Source organism: Sphaeramia orbicularis, chromosome 2, assembly GCF_902148855.1.
Source record: "Sphaeramia orbicularis chromosome 2, fSphaOr1.1, whole genome shotgun sequence".
NCBI classification, from domain to species: domain Eukaryota; kingdom Metazoa; phylum Chordata; class Actinopteri; order Kurtiformes; family Apogonidae; genus Sphaeramia; species Sphaeramia orbicularis.
In genome coordinates this window covers 24,450,076-24,468,650 of record NC_043958.1, presented here as the reverse complement: position 1 = coordinate 24,468,650, position 18,575 = coordinate 24,450,076, and the positions used below count along the sequence as shown (strand labels likewise).

Below are 18,575 nucleotides of genomic sequence, written 5' to 3'. Positions count from 1 at the left end.
CAGAGTTTGAAAATTTCACCCTAAACATATTGTTAACATGTTCTAAATCTCCATAGGCTTAGAGAAACAAAAAACCTTCCCTCACCCCCACTCAAGTGGAGAATTATCGACCAGTCTCACTCCTCCCATACCTTTCTAAGATCATCGAAAGGGCTGTTTTCAAACAGGTCACAGAATTCCTCTCCCAAAATAACCTCCTTGACATCAACCAATCTGGCTTCAAAATCGGCCACTCCACTGAAACGGCTCTGTTGTCTGTGACAGAAGCCTTGAAAGAGGCTAGAGCAGCAGCCAAGACTTCAGTACTCATTCTACTGGACTTATCAGCAGCATTTGACACTGTCAATCATGATATCCTGTTATCCATACTCTGGAACATGGGCATCACAGGCCACGCACACTCCTGGTTTCAATCTTACCTTACTGGTCGGTCCTTCAGTGTGTCCTGGCTAGGGCACACATCAGCAGTTCACCGCCTCACCACGGGGGTCCCCCAAGGCTCTGTGTTGGGCCCCCTCCTTTTTGCCATATACACCACCTCACTCGGTCAGATCATCCACTCACACGGCTTCTCATATCATTGCTATGCTGATGATACCCAGCTCTATCTGTCATTCCCACCTGATGACTCCACAGTCTCAGTGCGGATCTCAGATTGTCTCTCTGACATATCTGCATGGATGAAAGCCCATCACCTTCAGCTGAACCTGTCCAAAACTGAACTGCTGGTCTTCCCAGCTAAGCCAACCATACAGCAGGACATCTCCATCACTATTGACTCCATACCTCTGGCTCCTACCAGTGTAGTACGTAACTTGGGAGTCATGATTGATAATCAGTTGACCTTCACGGATCACGTTGCCTCTGTCACCCGATCATGCCGTTTCACTCTGTTCAACCTAAGAAAGATCAGGCCATACCTAACCGAACAGGCCACCCAGCTCCTGGTGCAGACTATGGTTATCTCCCGTCTTGACTACTGCAATGCTCTTCTAACGGGCCTCCCAGCTTGTGTTGTCAAACCACTACAGATGGTCCAGAATGCAGCAGCGCGTCTGGTCTTCAATCAGCCTAAAAGGGCACATGTCACCCCCTTACTCATTGAGTTACACTGGCTACCCATAGCTGCCCGCATCAAATTCAAATCTTTAATCCTAGCCTACAAAATTCTCCGTGGGTCTGCTCCTGTCTACTTAGGTGCACTAATAAAAGCTTATGTCGCCCCACGACCACTCCGCTCGTCTGGGGAACGTAGTCTGGTGGTCCTCAGACCTTGTACAAGACAATCCAGGCTCTTTTCATGGGTCGTTCCATGTTGGTGGAACGCTCTACCAAGTGCTACAAGAACAGAGTCATCCCTGCCTATCTTCAAGAAGCTCCTGAAGACCCAGCTCTTCTGAGAGCACCTCCTATCCTAGCACTTTCAAACACTCCATTTTAAATATTCTAATAAGGTTTTTCCCAGGACAACCACAGATTCTTTCACGATTATCTCTGGACCTGCTGCGGTGGTCCGGCCTCTTCCCTGCCCTCATCATCACCACTCACTTATCCTCAACCGCCTCCATGTGTCTCCCCCTACTCCCCCCTTCTCCCCCTCTCCCCCAGTCTCTATCTCTATCGCTCTCCCTTTTTCCCCTTCTTTACTCTCTCTCTTTAACCCCAACTGGTCAAGGCAGACGGCCATCCTCCAGGAGTCTGGGTCTGCTCGAGGTTTCTGCTGTTAAAGGGAAGTTTTTCCTCGCCACTGTCACCAGTCACAAGTGTTTGCTCCAGGAGGATTCTGTTGGGTTTCTGTAGAATTGACTTAGAGTCTGGTTTTGACCAACTCTATATATATATAACATGTCAAGAGATAACTTTCTTGTGATCTGGCGCTATATAATAAAATTTGATTGATTGAGTGATTTAATTGGTTTTCCCCTGTAAGTCGCTTTGGAAAAAAGCGTCTGCCAAATACGTAAACATAAACATAAACATAAACAAATCCTCTTTCTCAGTTCATACAAGGAAACATTTAATTTCTGCGATTTTTTTTTTTTTTAACCTCTGATTGATTATGGTGATCACCTTTTTATGAATGCATCTGAAAATCTTTTGTAAAAGCTGGACACCGTCTACCGCTGTACCTTACGTTCCCTTCTCTGTACGTTCGCAGGTGGTCTCATCAGTTGATTTTCATTTATGAATGTTTTCTCGGGCTCCTTCCATCTTACTTCTGTACTTATGTGCGGAAAAACCAACAACAGTATGCTCTGTGTTCGCAGAAAAAAACATAGTGATAGTGGTTCCTAGAGGCAGAACAGAGTTGGGGGAGACTGTATTTCAGTCTGCTGCCCCCCCCCCCCCCCCCCCCCCCCCCCCGTGCATGGAACGACCTGCAAAACAACCTAAATCTATCTGAACTTGTTTCTGTAGGTAAATTTAAAACTCTTGTAAAGGAGCGGTCAGTGTAGCTGTTTTTGAACTGGCACATGTGATTGTTTTGTCACTATCGATTGTACGTTTTTTTTAATTATGTGTTGATTACGTCTTGTCTCTGTCAGAAACTGGGTGTTATGCTGCTTTTCTTTTCTTAGCCAAGACACTCTTGAAAAAGAGATTTGCAATCTCAATGAGGCTTTTTTTACCTGGTTAAATAAAGTATGTATATATCTATCTCTCTCTCTCTCTCTCTATATATATATATATATATATATATATATATATATATATATGATTTAAAAAATGTTTTTGCTGCTAAACAAAGTTTCATTGTTGTTCCGACAGTGACATTTAAGATCTATTCTATTCTATTCTATTCTATTCTATTCTATTCTTCTATTCTATTCTATTCTATTCTATTCTATTCTATTCTATTCTATTCTATTCTAATCTATTCTATTCTATTCTAATCTATTCTATTCTATTCTATTCTATTCTAATCTATTCTATTCTATTCTATACTATTCTATTCTATTCTTCTACTCTATTCTACTCTATTCTATTCTGTTCTGTTCTATTCTATTCTTTTACTCTATTCTACTCTATTCTATTCTATTCTATTCTATTCTATTCTATTCTAATCTATTCTATTCTATTCTATTCTATTCTATTCTATTCTATTCTTTTACTCTATTCTATTCTATTCTATTCTTCTATTCTATTCTATTCTATTCTATTCTTCTATTCTATTCTATTCTTTTACTCTATTCTATTCTATTCTATTCTATTCTAATCTATTCTATTCTATTCTATTCTATTCTATTCTATTCTAATCTATTCTATTCTTCTATTCTATACTATTCTATTCTATTCTATTCTTCTACTCTATTCTACTCTATTCTATTCTGTTCTGTTCTGTTCTGTTCTATTCTATTCTTTTACTCTATTCTATTCTATTCTATTCTATTCTATTCTATTCTATTCTATTGTATTCTATTCTTCTACTCTATTCAATTCTATTCTATTCTATTCTATTCTATTCTATTCTATTCTATTCTATTCTGTTCTTCTACTCTATTCAATTCTATTCAATTCAATTCTATTCTATACTATTCTATTCTATTCTATTCTATTCTTCTACTCTATTCTACTCTATTCTATTCTGTTCTGTTCTGTTCTATTCTATTCTTTTACTCTATTCTATTCTATTCTACTCTATTCTATTCTATTCTATTCTTCTACTCTATTCTATTCTATTCTATTCTATTCTAGTCTACGTTTTACTTCATTAAATATACCCAGTACTACAGATGGTGTTGGCGTAGTTCACTGCTCTGTTTTTCCGTGAACAGTGGTTTTATCGTCCATGTTTCCAACAGTGAGGTCAGTTTGGACCTAATGTTTGACAGAATGAACATGTATCTGCTCTTCACTGATTGGCACCAGATTCACTTACAATCATCCTCCACTTGAGTAAAGGAAGTCCTGCTGCTTTAGTGAAGGAGGATTTTAAGAAGGATGGATTTTAAGGTTAAGCCTATAAAGCCATTTGTATCACATTTCTGAAAAAAAAAAAAAAAAAAAAAATTAGTGTTTCTTGCATTTGACTCTACACAGCAAAAATTGGAGAGCTGAATCAACTCCCACAGAGTTGATTTTAACTCGTTTTGAGAGTTTATATAAGTTTATTTATTAACATTTACATTGGAGTTAATTATTTAACACTATGCCAGAGTTGCCTTTTTAACTCAGAAACCTGAGTTAACTTAACACTGACTGATTTAACTCCCAACACTCACCAGAGTTCATAAATGGACTGAACTTATATAGTGCATTTTCTACACCTTCATGGTGCCCAAAGTGCTTTACAATTCCTCACACTCACACACATACAGTGACATCAGTGCCTTGCCCGAGGACACTTCGACACATGGATAGTCAGAGCCAGGATTCGAACCGCCGACCCTTTGCTCAACTGAGCCACAGCCACCCTTCATAATCTCACCGACCTGGGTTAAATGAACCCATATGGATTTATTATTTACACTGTCAGAGTTTCTCCTTTAACTCAAACAGAGTTAAATTAACACCATGAAAGTAACAAAAATAACACTCATTTGACTTAATTTTCACTCTGAAAGTAGTGTTAATTTTAATCATAAAAAAAAGTGAATCCATTAAAAATGACTTCAAATTCAATGTGAACAGGATGATTCAAAGAAAGCTGATGCATTTTTTTTTTTTTTTTTTAGAAAATTAATTTTTCCTCTTTTTTTCTCTCTGACAGTGACAGTCTGATAGAAATTGCACCAGGCAAATTAACACTGGAGAGACACAAAACAACACTTCTGCTGAGTTCATTTCCACAGGCTTGACTAACTCTTTTCATTAACCCCAACTCTGAGTGACATTTAACTCACAGTGAGTTCAAACTACACTTTGAGAGTGAAAATTGACTCTCAAATGTTTAACCCTGAAATTTCAACTCTCCAATTTTTGCTGTGTATTATGTGGTTTCTGTGTTATCCTTTTGAACATCATTCCTTACATTAGTACCATTACTTCTTGGTACCTAACAAAGCAGGTCCACTCACTGTCCATGCAGAGGTGGACCTTACAGACCCTGTAGACCACATTGGACCTGAGAGTGTTGACTCACTGTCAGTTGTAACGTGAAGGCGTGTTGAGCTGCATTATGTAATAAATTCCCATTATGTAATAAAAGTTCAAAATGTAATAAGAATGTCACGTCATCTTGTAATAAAGCCGCATTATGTAATAAACTGACACATTTTGTAATAAACTACGTCAACGCATTATGTAGTAAATTTTTTAACATTATGTAGTAAGTTATTACAATTTGAGAAATTTATTACAAAATGCACTTGACACATTCTTATTTTTAAAAAAAAATGTAATAACATTGTTCATGATGTAATAAAAATCCAAATTAATATAATTTCAGAGCAATTTAGAAGAAATTAGTGGCAGGAGCTACAGGTAATGTAGTCCGAACTTTAACCACATAGTTTAAAGATTAATTTAGCACATTACATTTTCCTGAAAATAAAAATGTGTCAAGTGCATTTTGTAATAAATTTCTCAAATTGTAATAAGTTACTACATAATGCGAAAAAATTGACTACATAATACATTGAGGTAGTTTATTACAAAATGCGTCAGTTTATTACATAATGCGGCTTTATTACAAGATGACGTGACATTCTTATTACATTTTGAACTTTTATTACATAATGAGAATTTATTACAGAATGCGGCTCAACATGGATACAAAACAATAATGACTAATATCATAATATAGTTTTATATTGGGATAAATATCATTACATTGCATTGGTTAGTTTGGTTTAAATTGTTATCTTTGCTTCCAAAATGCCTCAGAGATGGTTTTTATTTCATTTCTCCCAACACTGATTTTATTTAATTTTATTTTTTAAAGTTTTTATGCATGATTTTGAATATTCTACCTCTAAATATCTGAAATATTTTTCATGCTCTGATAGTAAATAATAATTTTCTACAACCATGTTGAGCCGCATTCTGTGATAAATTCTCATCATGTAATAAAAGTTCAAAATGTAATAAGAATGTCACGTCATCTTGTAATAAAGCCGCATTATGTAATAAACTGACGCATTTTGTAATGAACTACCTCAGTGCATTATATAGTAAGTTATTACAATTTGAGAAATTTATTACAAAATGCACTTGACACATTTTTATTTTCAGGAAAATGTAATGTGCTAAATTAATCTTTAAACTGTGTGGTTAAAGTTCGGATTCCATTACCTGTAGCTCCTGTGACTAATTTCTTCTAAATTGCTCTGAAATTATATTAATTTGGATTGTTATTGCAAAATGAACCATGTTATTACATTTTTTTTTTTTTTTTTTAATAAAAATGTGTCAAGAGCATTTTGTAATAAATTTCTCAAATTGTAGTAACTTATTACATTATGTGAAAAAAATTACTATATAACGCGTTGACGTTGTTTATTACAAAATGTGTCAGTTTATTACATAATGCGGTTTTATTACAAGATGACGTGACATTTTTATTACATTTTGAACTTTTATTACATAATGGGAATTTATTACATAATGCGGCTCAACAAGGTGTGTGGAAATGACCAAAAATTAGGGATGTCTGAGAATATTGGCCCACCGATATTATCGGCCCGATGTTGGCATAAAAATGTAATATCGATGAATATCGTTATCGTTTTTTTTGCCTATCATTAAAACCGATAAAATAATGCCTTGATTTCACCGGCATGCGTAAATGAAGCATTGTTTGTAGCTGAAAGAAATGTGCAGTTTTCATAATTGTACAGTAGAGTTGTCACACTGTAATAGACTCATGGAGGGAGGGAGAGAAAATAAATAAATAAATAAATATGGCATTTTTTCCACAACTTCAGTTGAAGTATGTATTCTTTGCACAGACAGTGTTTACATTTTAAAAGTCTTGTTGCATTTGAGAATGCATCCAATGGGGCATCACAATAAAATTAGGCATGATGTGTTCATTCCATGACAGGAGATATGTGATGTCACCTAAAATTAGTTTAACCCTTTCATGCATAGTGGTCACTACAGTGGACAGCTGTTCACAGCTGTTGTCTTATATATTTATGGATTTTGTTGTTTTACTTCCATATCAGCCAACACAGTGGATACGCTTATGCATCATCCCATACACTGTAATTCACACCATTACTGTAAATTTGCTGATCTAGACAAACCTGATCTGTAGAAACATGTTTGAGTGTAAAAAAAAAAAAAAGAAAAGCTAATTGTTATTAGACTGTGATTAACTGTTTTGTTTTTTAACCCTTTCATGCATGAATTATGAGAACCTTAATCAAAATTTTTTCCTGAGTGTTTTTATTCCTCTTTAGGCATGAAAAAAACAATGCAATTGAAAAAAATTCTTCTGAAAAATAAATTAAAATAAAATAAAATAAAATAAAAAACATAAAAAAAAAAAATAATAATGAAAAAAAAAAAAAAAAAAAAAAAAAAATTCTTATGAACCTATTTTTCATTAAGTTGCAAAAATGTCCACTCAGCTGGACACCACATGCTTAATTTTTGATGCACAGAAACATGAATTTAGTGATAAATTGTATGAAAACTATGGGAAGGGCTTGTGATTCTGGGGGTTTATGTTAAGGAGAGATCTACATAATGTTACCAATACATGTCAGAACAGATATGTAGTGTCTTAAAACTTTAATAAAGATATGTGTAAAAAAACCAAACAAACAAAAAACAACGAAAACAACAACAAAATCCATGAATATACAAGGGAACAGCTGTAGAATCGCTGTCCACTGTAGTGACCAGTATGCATGAAAGGGTTAATATCCCATGTATATCGGCAGCGGTATCGGTAGATATCAGAATCGGAAATTAAGCGTTGGACAATATCGGCATATCGGTTTTTGCCAAAAAAGCCAATATCGGACATCCCTACCAAAAATAGTCCCTAGCTTGATAAAGGGTTAAATTATGAGCAAAAAGTGTGTTGTTGAACATGTACTGAGTAAAATACTACTGAAAATTGATTAGTAATGCGCTACAGCAAAAAGTTATGTTACTGTAATGCATTACTTTTGTAACATGTTACTTCCAACACTGCTCATAACTGGAATACTCAAGTTTTTGTCTTTGCAACATGACTCCAGTTTTTGCCGTGTAACTTCCAGTTTTTTCCTCAAGCTTAAAAAAATCCAACACTTAACACCGTGCTCCTCTTGGAGTCCACTCAGTGGTCTGCTCTACTGAGATATAATCCCTCCCTAGAAAGCAATCAGAAGTAAGCCATTTCACACAGTTTAATCACAAATCCCTGTGCTTTCTTTTCCCAATTCCCCCTCTTTTTTTTCCCCTTCTCCCCTCTATCAATCCCTTTGTCCGTGGTCTACAGAAAGCTGAGTGGCTCTCCTGGATTTCGCTGACACTGCGCCTGGTCCCGCCTGGCCTCCTCTGAGCAGGATGGACACTCTGGAGTCAGAACTAACCTGCCCAATCTGCCTGGAGCTCTTTGAAGACCCGTTGCTGCTCCCCTGCGCCCACAGCCTCTGCTTCGGTTGCGCCCACCGCATCCTCGTCTCCCACTGCGCTACCAACGAATCCGTTCAAAGCATCGGCGCTTTCCAGTGCCCTACTTGTAGATATGTCATTTCCCTGAGTCCTGAACGTGGACTAGAAGGACTGAAGAGAAACGTGACCCTGCAGAACATTATAGATAGAGTTCAACGGGCCTCATCCTCCGCAGGACTCCCGCTCCCACTGGCTCTACCTGCGCCCCACAGTGGGCCCAACTCTCCCAGTGACGAAGGGAGTAACCGTTTGGCGCTAGTTCCCGTTAGCGCCGCCATGTCCAGTCCGGGCACGCCTCCGGAGCCCGTCCAGTGTCAGTTCTGTGAGCAGGACCCTCCGCAGGACGCCGTCAAGACCTGCGTGACTTGCGAGGTTTCGTACTGCGAAGAATGCCTCAGAGCGACGCACCCCAACAAGAAACCGTTCACCGGCCACCGACTTATCGAACCCATGCCGGACTCCCACCTCAGAGGGCTCCAATGTCTGGAACACGAGGAGGAGAAGGTGAACATGTATTGCGTCACCGATGATCAGCTGATCTGCTCGCTGTGTAAACTGGTGGGAAGACACAGGGACCACCAGGTGGCAGCGCTGAGCGACCGCTATGAAAAACTCAGGGTAAGTGAAGAAGTTTACTAAATCAGCGGCTTTTGAGGATTGGTTTTCGCTAATGACATTCTAATCGCAGATTGTCTCCGTTCTTTATCTAACACAAATAATTCATTAGAAACTTTAATTGTATTCTGCATTCTTAAATTTCCTCTTATCCTTACCAAGGTATCTAACTCGATTATCAAGCCAGATTTTATCATCTCACGCTGACTTATTATCTCTCCTGAATAATTAAGCAATTAGCATAATCGCTACACCATGCCCGTGTGCTAGGAGGGTATTCGGAGGATTGCACACACAGTGAATATGGGAAGTATCATTAGTGACGAGGCACGGCGCCTTCAATGAGGTTGTAGGTTAACGAGCAGCGATTGCCTTCGGGGTGTAGGTGCGTTTAATTGAGCGTAGCTTTTAGGATGTGTGGTGTAACCGTCTGAGAGAGTGGGAGTGGGAGTATGGCTGGTTGAATCTCCTTAAGGTTTTGTGCACACTATGAAGCAAACATTTCAATTTAAATACATAATTAAAATACAAAAGGTTTTTTGTGTGTGTGTTTGTGTTTTCTTTTTGTTCCCGTTTTTTTTAACATTTGATTTTCATATGTTTATTGATATATTTTCTTATAATTATATCCTGTTGTATCGCTGTAAAATGTTTAATGGGTGAAAAGAAAGAAAAAAACAATAAAAAGTGAGTTCCAAAAATAAATAAATAAAATAAATAACATAATTAAATGTATCTTATTAGCATATACAGTATAGTACGGTGGCCCAGACGTGCAACAGCCCGAAAAATTTTCCATATAAGAAAAAAAAAAAAGAGAATAGTCCAAAATATTATCCACTATAAGAAAAAAAAAGAGAACAGCCCCCAAAAATTATCCACTATAAGAAAAAAAGAAAGAACAGGCCCAAAAAATTATCCACTATAAGAAAAAAAAAGAGAACAGCCCAAAAAAATCATCCACTGTAAGAAAAAAAGAAAGAACAGGCCCAAAAAATTATCCACTATAAGAAAAAAAAGAGAACAGCCCCCAAAAATTATCCACTATAAGAAAAAAAAGAGAACAGCCCCCAAAAATTTTCCACTGTAAGAAAAAACAAGAGAACAGCCCAAAAAATTATCCACTATAAGAAAAAAAAGAGAACAGCCCCAAAAAATTATCCACTATAAGAAAAAAAGAGAACAGCCCCCAAAAATTATCCACTGTAAGAAAAAAAAGAGAACAGCCCCCAAAAATTTTCCACTGTAAGAAAAAAAAGAGAACAGCCCAAAAAATTATCCACTATGAGAAAAAAAAGAGAACAGCCCAAAAAATTATCCACTATGAGAAAAAAAGAGAGAACAGGCCCAAAAAATTATCCACTATAAGAAAAAAAAGAGAACAGCCCCAAAAAATTATCCACTATAAGAAAAAAAAAGAGAACAGCCCCAAAAAATTATCCACTATAAGAAAAAAAAGAGAACAGCCCCCAAAAATTATCCACTGTAAGAAAAAAAAGAGAACAGCCCCAAAAAATTATCCACTATAAGAAAAAAAGAGAGAACAGGCCCAAAAAATTATCCACGATAAGAAAAAAAAAAGAGAACAGCCCAAAAAATTATTCACTATAAGAAAAAAAGGAGAACACCCCCAAAAAATTATCCACTATAAGAAAAAAAAGAGAACAGCCCCAAAAAATTATCCACTATAAGAAAAAAAAGAGAACAGCCCCCAAAAATTATCCACTATAAGAAAAAAAGAGAGAACAGGCCTAAAAAAATTATCCACTATAAGAAATAAAGAGAGAACAGGCCAAGTAATTATCTTGATTCCCATTGTTCCGAGGTATTCCTCACCAGGGTTTGCAAAGTTAGCGATAACTGATTCTTAATTTCAATATTAATCGTCGGGTCGGAACAGGTGGAACTGAGTCGAATAATGTTACTTTCTTTTGCAGCTTCGACATTTAACACATTTAAACACAATACAGTGAACAGGTTTTTGGCAACATAACTTAAGACCTACCATATGGAATTTAATATCTTTTAAAGACAGGTGTCAAACATGTGGCCCGGGGGCCAAATCCGGCCCACCAAAGGGTCCAATCTGGGCCCTAGGATGAATTTGTGAAATGCAAAAATCATTTTATTTCCGGTTCCATACGTACACATATAAACCAATTAGATCTGAATTGGGTCAGACCAGAAGAATACTGTCATAACAACCTATAAATAATAACAAATGCAGATTTTATCTTCGTTTTAGTGTAAGAAAAAAAAAGAAGAAATATGAACAACGTGAAATGTCTTGACAAAAGTAAATATTATGAGTATTTATAATTATAATGTAAGTTGTAATGCACACGTGTAAATGATAAACTGATAAACTGAAGCAGAGTATTGTTAAAACTTCACTTGTTTTTCTTAAGAAATTTCAAGTTGTTCACGTTATTTAGATTTTTAAGGAAACAATGTAAATATAAACATTATCGTAATGTAATTTTACTTTTTTCATAGGTATTAATTTACTGGTCCGGCCCACTTGAGATCATATTGGGGTGAATGTGGCCCCTGAACTAAAATGAGTTTGACACCCCTGCTTTAAGGTATTAAATACAGATTTGGAAATTCAAGGCTTTTAACCCTGTAAAGCCTGAACTATTAAATCATTGACAGAAAACTCCAGTTCTTTGAAACTGGAGCCCTTATTGGTCCTTCTGAACAAAAAAAAAAAAAAAAAAAAGTTTTCAAATATCAATTTCCATGTATGAGTTTGAATTTTGTATCATATTTGATACATCGGGTCTCAATGCTCAAATATTACTTTTGAACAAACAAAAACATAATATAACACAAACATGTCTAAAAAATTGGTAATTCCTTTTAAAATTGTCAAACTTATACCTCCACTGGAAAGGCCTCTGGTGAATGAATTCCCCCCCCCCCCTAGTGGATTATCTGTGTATTGCATGTATATAATTGTATACATCAGGTCCCCCCCCCCCCCCCCCAAAAAAAAAAAAAAAAAAATCACACTAATCATGTAGAGCAGGGGTGTCAAACTCATTTTAGTTCAGGGGCCACATTCAGCTAAATTTAATCTGAAGTGGGCCAGACCAGTAAAATAATGACAAAATAATATATAAATAATGTTAACTCCAAACTTTTCTGCATGTTTTAGAGCGAAAAAAGTAAATTTACATTTTGAAAAGTTTTACATCTACAAACTATCATTTCAAAAGATGTGAATAACATGAACAAACTGAAAAAAATATGTGTAATTTTGACAATATTATGCCTCAGTTTATCATTTCCACATTTTTTCCACATTTTTTTTTTTGCAAAATTATACTTTGTTTTAGTGTAAATACATGAAAACATTTACATTTACTAACAGAAAAATTTGGAGTTGCCATTATTTATATGTTATTATCATCATATTTGACTGAATCCTGCCAAATTGAGATTGAATTGGTCTGAATGTGGAACCTGAACTAAAAGGATTTTTAACTTTGCGCACACATCCGAAAACATAGCAACAAGCAAAGTCATTTTTGCATTTCACAAATTCATCCCAAGGGCCGGACTGGAGCCTTTGGAGGGCCGGATTTGGCCCCCGGGCCGCATGTTTGACACCTGTGATGTAGAGGGCTTCAAAAGTCATTTATCAAATATGATACATTAGGTGTTGTAGGGTTAAGACTTTTTAAGACCCCGCCATAAGAGGGACGTCTCGCCACAAATAGCCTAAGTTTCGACCGTTCTTTCGCTACTTCGATTGAACTCAGTGTCCGACGGCTGTTAGCTTCTGCCAGTAGCCGTCGGCTTCCCGGCAACAGCCAGTGATCTACCGACCCTTTCCCTGAGGATAAACCATTCAGATTTCCGAGGCCTTGTATCCCGGAATTCTGTCAACATCCCCCAGAATCCCCGGTCGGACTCCCTGGACGTTCACAATGCTTCATCCCTGGTCCTGTTTAAAGAACTCCTCAAACACCATCTGTTTAGTACAGCCTATGAACTCCCATAGTTCCTCTCCCTCAGTTGAGTCTTTGTAAAATTTTAGTTTTGTTTTTTTTCTGCTATGAAAAGTGTCCTTGAGTCTCATGAAAAACAGGAAATAAACTCAACCTATTATTAGTAGTAGGGGTGTAAGAAAATATCATTTAAAAAAAAAAAAAGAAAATATTATTTCACAACACTGCATTGATATTAAAAAGTACTATATCAATATTTTTAACCCATAAAGACCCAAGCAACCACTGGTAACCAATATAAAATATTAAATAACTTCTGATCTATTAAACCTATCAGTACATGGTGTAAAATACAATTATTCATCTATTCATGGTCATCGGATAGGACCCATTTGGACATCCAGAGGCTTCTACAACAGTAAAACCCACAAAGTTTGATCATTAACAGATTTTTTTTAATTAATTGAAGATTTTTTTTCCTTAATTCAAGCTATATATATATATATATATATATATATATATATATATATATATATTTTTTTTTTTTTTTTTTTTTTTGCTTAATTCAGTTCAAAAATGTGGAATTTTTGCACTGTTTAAACTCATCCCAGGGGCCGGATTGGAACCTTTTGCGGGCCACATTTGGACCCCGGGCCGCATGTTTGACACCCCTGGTTTAGACTTTTTTTTTTTTTTACACTACTGCTGTCAAAAAAGTCAATAAACAATAACTACAAAGAAAAAAAAAAACAAGAAAAACTTGTCTCAGAGCTACCACATCTACTTCAAAACAGTGTCTCCACATTCGAATACATTCATTTTACAGATTCTATCTAGTGGAAGATTTTCTAAATCTATTATATAAATGTACATAAACCAATATATATGTGTAATAACATTTTTTTTTTATCATATACCTTAAAAACATCAGCAAAACCAGCACTTTTGTCATTAGTTTTCCAATTAATCTTCTTAAAATATTTAGCATATTTAATCTCTGAGGAAGATAATTAAAATAAATAAATAAATAAAATGTAGACCAGTGTTATTAATAGTATAATATTTGTAGTACCATTACGAAGTCGTAGAATCAAGTCAATCCATCCAACAACAACATTTTTAACTGTACTGAAAACACACATTAGAACATTTTGTCTCCAAAGAACACTACTGAAAATAAATCAAACTTTTCCACTGCGTCTTTTTCCTTTACTGCACTCTCTCTCTCTCTCTCTCTCTCTCTCTCTCTCTCTCTCTCTCTCTCTCGGAAAGTGTTTATTCAGCCTTGCTAAGCATCCCAAAATGAAATGCCATGGTGTGATTCCTATGAGAAACAGGTTTTTCTTTTTTTACCAGGGCTTTGATACACAGGCTCAAGTGTAAAGAAGTTTCGAATACACCCTCGGAGAGACGCTAGTCCTCCAGTGATCTAATGGAACAAATTTAATCACTGGAAATAAAACTAAAGCGGAGGTACCCACAGGAGGAGTGTGTTATTGAGGAAACTTCAGCTACTTCATATTAAAACTTTGAAAGGATATAGCCTAATTGTAAAATAATCCCAAAATCAGAAATAGTGTTTTTGTCCGCAGTCGGAATTTGTGTGTTTCAGCGAATTAATGCACAGAGGAATAATTAGCAGAAAAACCACAGGTCAGTGCATCATCTAATTATTATGCTTCTCTATTTCTCTCTCTTGTGCATTTGTCCATAGAGAGAATACGGCGTTGCACAGGTCAGCGCACCCAGCGGTTAGCATAAAAGGCTAATTATGGTAGAACACGAAACAACAAAGAAACAGATGATTTCTCCTTGTTCCTGCGAAATGCGACCCATGTAACAGGGTCGTCTGAACCCGTGTTAATCTGTGCATGTTAACCCTTCAGTGCCCATTGTATCATATATGATACATACCCATCAAAGGTGTATAGCACTTCTCTAATTGGTAATATAAGTTCTTTTCTGCTTTTTTCAATGATTTTTAATTTATTTATATATTTATTATGTACTGACATTTTTTCCATTATTTTTGTATAAATTAGTTTTCTCTTGTACTAGAATTTCTCAATTTAAATACAAAAATAGGAAATTTAACTGTCAAATTTCCCCGCGGTGAGACAAAGTTTTATCTTATCTTAAGATAAGATAAGATAAGATAAGATAAGACAAGACTTTACCGATCCCACCATGGAGAAATTTAACAGCTTACTATAGCTTATCTTACTGATCTTATACGATATGATAAGATAAGATAAAATAAAATAAGGTAAGATAAGATAAGATAAGATAAGATAAGATAAGATAAAATAAAATAAGGTAAGGTAAGGTAAGGTAAGGTAAGGTAAGATAAGATAAGATAAGATAAGATAAGATAAGATAAGATAAGATAAAATAAAATAAGGTAAGGTAAGGTAAGGTAAGGTAAGGTAAGATAAGATAAGATAAGATAAGATAAGATAAGATAAGATAAGATAAAATAAAATAAGGTAAGATAAGATAAGATAAGATAAGATAAGATAAGATAAGATAAGATAAGATAAAATAAAATAAGGTAAGGTAAGGTAAGGTAAGGTAAGGTAAGGTAAGATAAGATAAGATAAGATAAGATAAGACTTTACCGATCCCACCATGGAGAAATTTAACAGCTTACTATAGCTTATCTTACTGATCTTATACGATAAGATAAGATAAGATAAGATAAGATAAGATAAGATAAGATAAAATAAAATAAGGTAAGATAAGATAAGATAAGATAAGATAAGATAAGATAAAATAAAATAAGGTAAGATAAGATAAGATAAGATAAGATATGACTTTACTGATCCCATCATGGAGAAATTTAACAGCTTACTATAGCTTATCTTACTGATCTTATAAGATAAGATAAGATAAGATAAGATAAGATAAGATAAGATAAGATAAGATAAGATAAGATGAGACTTTATTGATCCCACCATGGAGAAATTTAACAGCTTACAGCAGCAATATGCAACACACCAGTGCAAAAGAATCTTATCTTATCTTATCTTATCTTATCTTATCTTATCTTATCTTATCTTATCCTAAAATAGGAAAATATATGATTTACAGTAAAAAATGCAAAATATATAGGATAATATTATAATAAATGGTGATAAATCACTTAACCCTGTAAAGCCTGAACCATCAAACTGGGGCCTTTATTAGTCCTTCTGAACAACCAGATTTTGTTCTTTTTTTTTAAAATATCAATTTCCATTTATGACTTTAAATTTTGTATCATATTTGATCCATTGGGTCTCAATGCTCAAATATTATTTTTGAACAAACAAAAGCATAATCTAACACAAACATGTCTAACAAATTGCTAATTCATTTTAAAATGGGCAAAGTTCTGCCTCCTTCCTCATTAATGACAATCTTGTCATGTCACTGGAAAGCCCTCCCCCTGGTGGATTATCTGTGTATTGCATGTATCTAATTGTATACATCAGGTTTTTTCAAGACAAAAAATATCACACTGATCATATAGTGGGCTTCAAAACTCATGTATCAAATATGACACATTTGGCGTTATAGGGTTAAGAAAGGTTAAATAGAGAGAAAAGCATCGTCTGGGAAGTGCCACAAAAGTAGCGGGTTGAATGAAATTTATTTTAGCGTTAAAGTTTGCATGAGAAGTCACACATTTCGGACTCCTGTTCATTTGTTCTCATTCGCGTTAAGTGCCGGCAGATATCCTACTCATCCATGGTTTGCAGTTTGTGCTGCTGAACATATCTCGTCATTAGTTTTAACAAGTTTTGCGGAAGGTCCAGATACAATAGTTTAGTTCGGACAACTTGTTGGAGTCTTTCTGGTTGATTTTTCTTTAAAGACAAAGCAGAGGTGGAAAGTGAGCGCAGATGGGTAAACAACTGCTTCATTAACTTCTGTCTTTGCCGCACACGCAAACAAACGTGCCAAGAAGACTCTCTTTTTTCCGCTCCTTTTACCGATGCATTAACCAACCAGGACAAACACGCTCATTCATTATTCTCACGCCCACGCTGAAAAGAAATGTGGCGTTTCTGTCACGGCGGGCCAAGTCGGAGGGATTTGGCCACCTGTTAACCACCCAGAACCGTCACGCTAGCCAGCTGGCACATGATGTGAGTTTGATAGAAACCCTGGGTTAAGACCCTGTTAGCCTTACCCTGAACTCTGCAGCCTCTAGGCCACAGATGTCAAACATGCGGCCCGGGGACCAAATCCGGCCTGCCAAAGGGTCCAATCCGGCCCGCGGGATGAATTTGCAAAGTGCAAGTTAAGGCATTGAACGCAAAAATAATATCATAATAACCTATAAATAAAGACAACACCAGTTTTTTTCTTTGATTTAGTGCGAAAAAAACATTAAATTATGAAAATGTTTACATTAACACTTTCAGTGCCACGGGCCGATCAGATCGGCTTTGGAGAACACGCCACATTTGTGTACAAACAAACCATCCACCCCCATTTCTTTCTCACATTTCGTTGACGTTCTTTCTGTGTCCCCCTTTTGAGACCAAGCAGACGGGAATTTGAGGTCACGCGACCGAATAATATTTTATATCTTTTTAATGTTTCTTATTCTCCGGTGTTTCATCAGAGGGAGCCCTCCATGCCGGGGGGCGGCTGTGGACTCCGGGGGCTGTGGCGCCTTCTCTCACTGGGGTCCGCTCCTTTCTGGTGGGTGGGGGTCCCAGTTGGCCCTCTCCCACTAGTTGGGATGCGGGGCTGTGTTGCTGGTGCCTGGTCGCCGGGGTCGGCGGCTGCCTCCTGGTGCGGATGGCTCCCTGAGACAGCGCCTCCTAAACTGATGTTTTACTTTTACTTGTACATTTTTGTTCTGGTCTACCCGTGCTCAGTCAGTCTTCTTAAGTATGTGTGAGCTTGTGGGTTTGCATGTATATGTGTGTGTGTGTGTGTGTGTGTGTGTGTGTGTGTGTGTGTGTGGGTGGGTGAGTGGGTGGGTGTGGGTGGGGGGCGGTACTGATTTTTAAACTGATATGTAAAGCACTTTGTGCTACAGTTTTTAATGTATGAAAAGTGCTATATAAATAAAGATTATTATTATTATTATTATTATTATTAATTATGCAAATTACGATCAATAATGAATCGGCTGCGTCCGGTGCGTTTTGAATCTAATCAGCAATCGGTCGGATGTTACCGAGCGGTTTCCTGCAGGATTCTTCAAATATTATAAAAACGACGCGAAATACTGAAAAACGGCCAAATTCTGTGGCACTTTTAAGGCTTATTAGCCCCTTAACTGTCTGGCACTTAAAGAGTTAACAAAGTATCCTTTGACAATAAAATGTGAATAATCTGAACAAATATGAACGACCTGAAATGTAGACAGAAAATTCAGCACAATTTTAACAATTTTCTCCCTGTTACGAAATGTTCAGTGTCTTTGTACAGGGTGGGGAAGCAAAATTTACA

The 18,575-nt window shown here is 36.2% G+C and overlaps 1 protein-coding gene across 1 annotated transcript in view; it reads left to right on the top strand.

The window, feature by feature from the left end:
* The window catches only part of LOC115433075 (E3 ubiquitin-protein ligase Midline-1-like), a 192,862-nt gene that overhangs the window by 57,525 nt on the left and 116,762 nt on the right, over positions 1-18,575 (top strand). The window contains exon 2 of the mRNA XM_030154286.1: positions 8,378-9,171. Coding sequence (XP_030010146.1) covers positions 8,446-9,171 — 726 coding nt within the window. The 5' untranslated portion in view covers positions 8,378-8,445. The remainder of the gene's footprint in view (positions 1-8,377; positions 9,172-18,575) is intronic.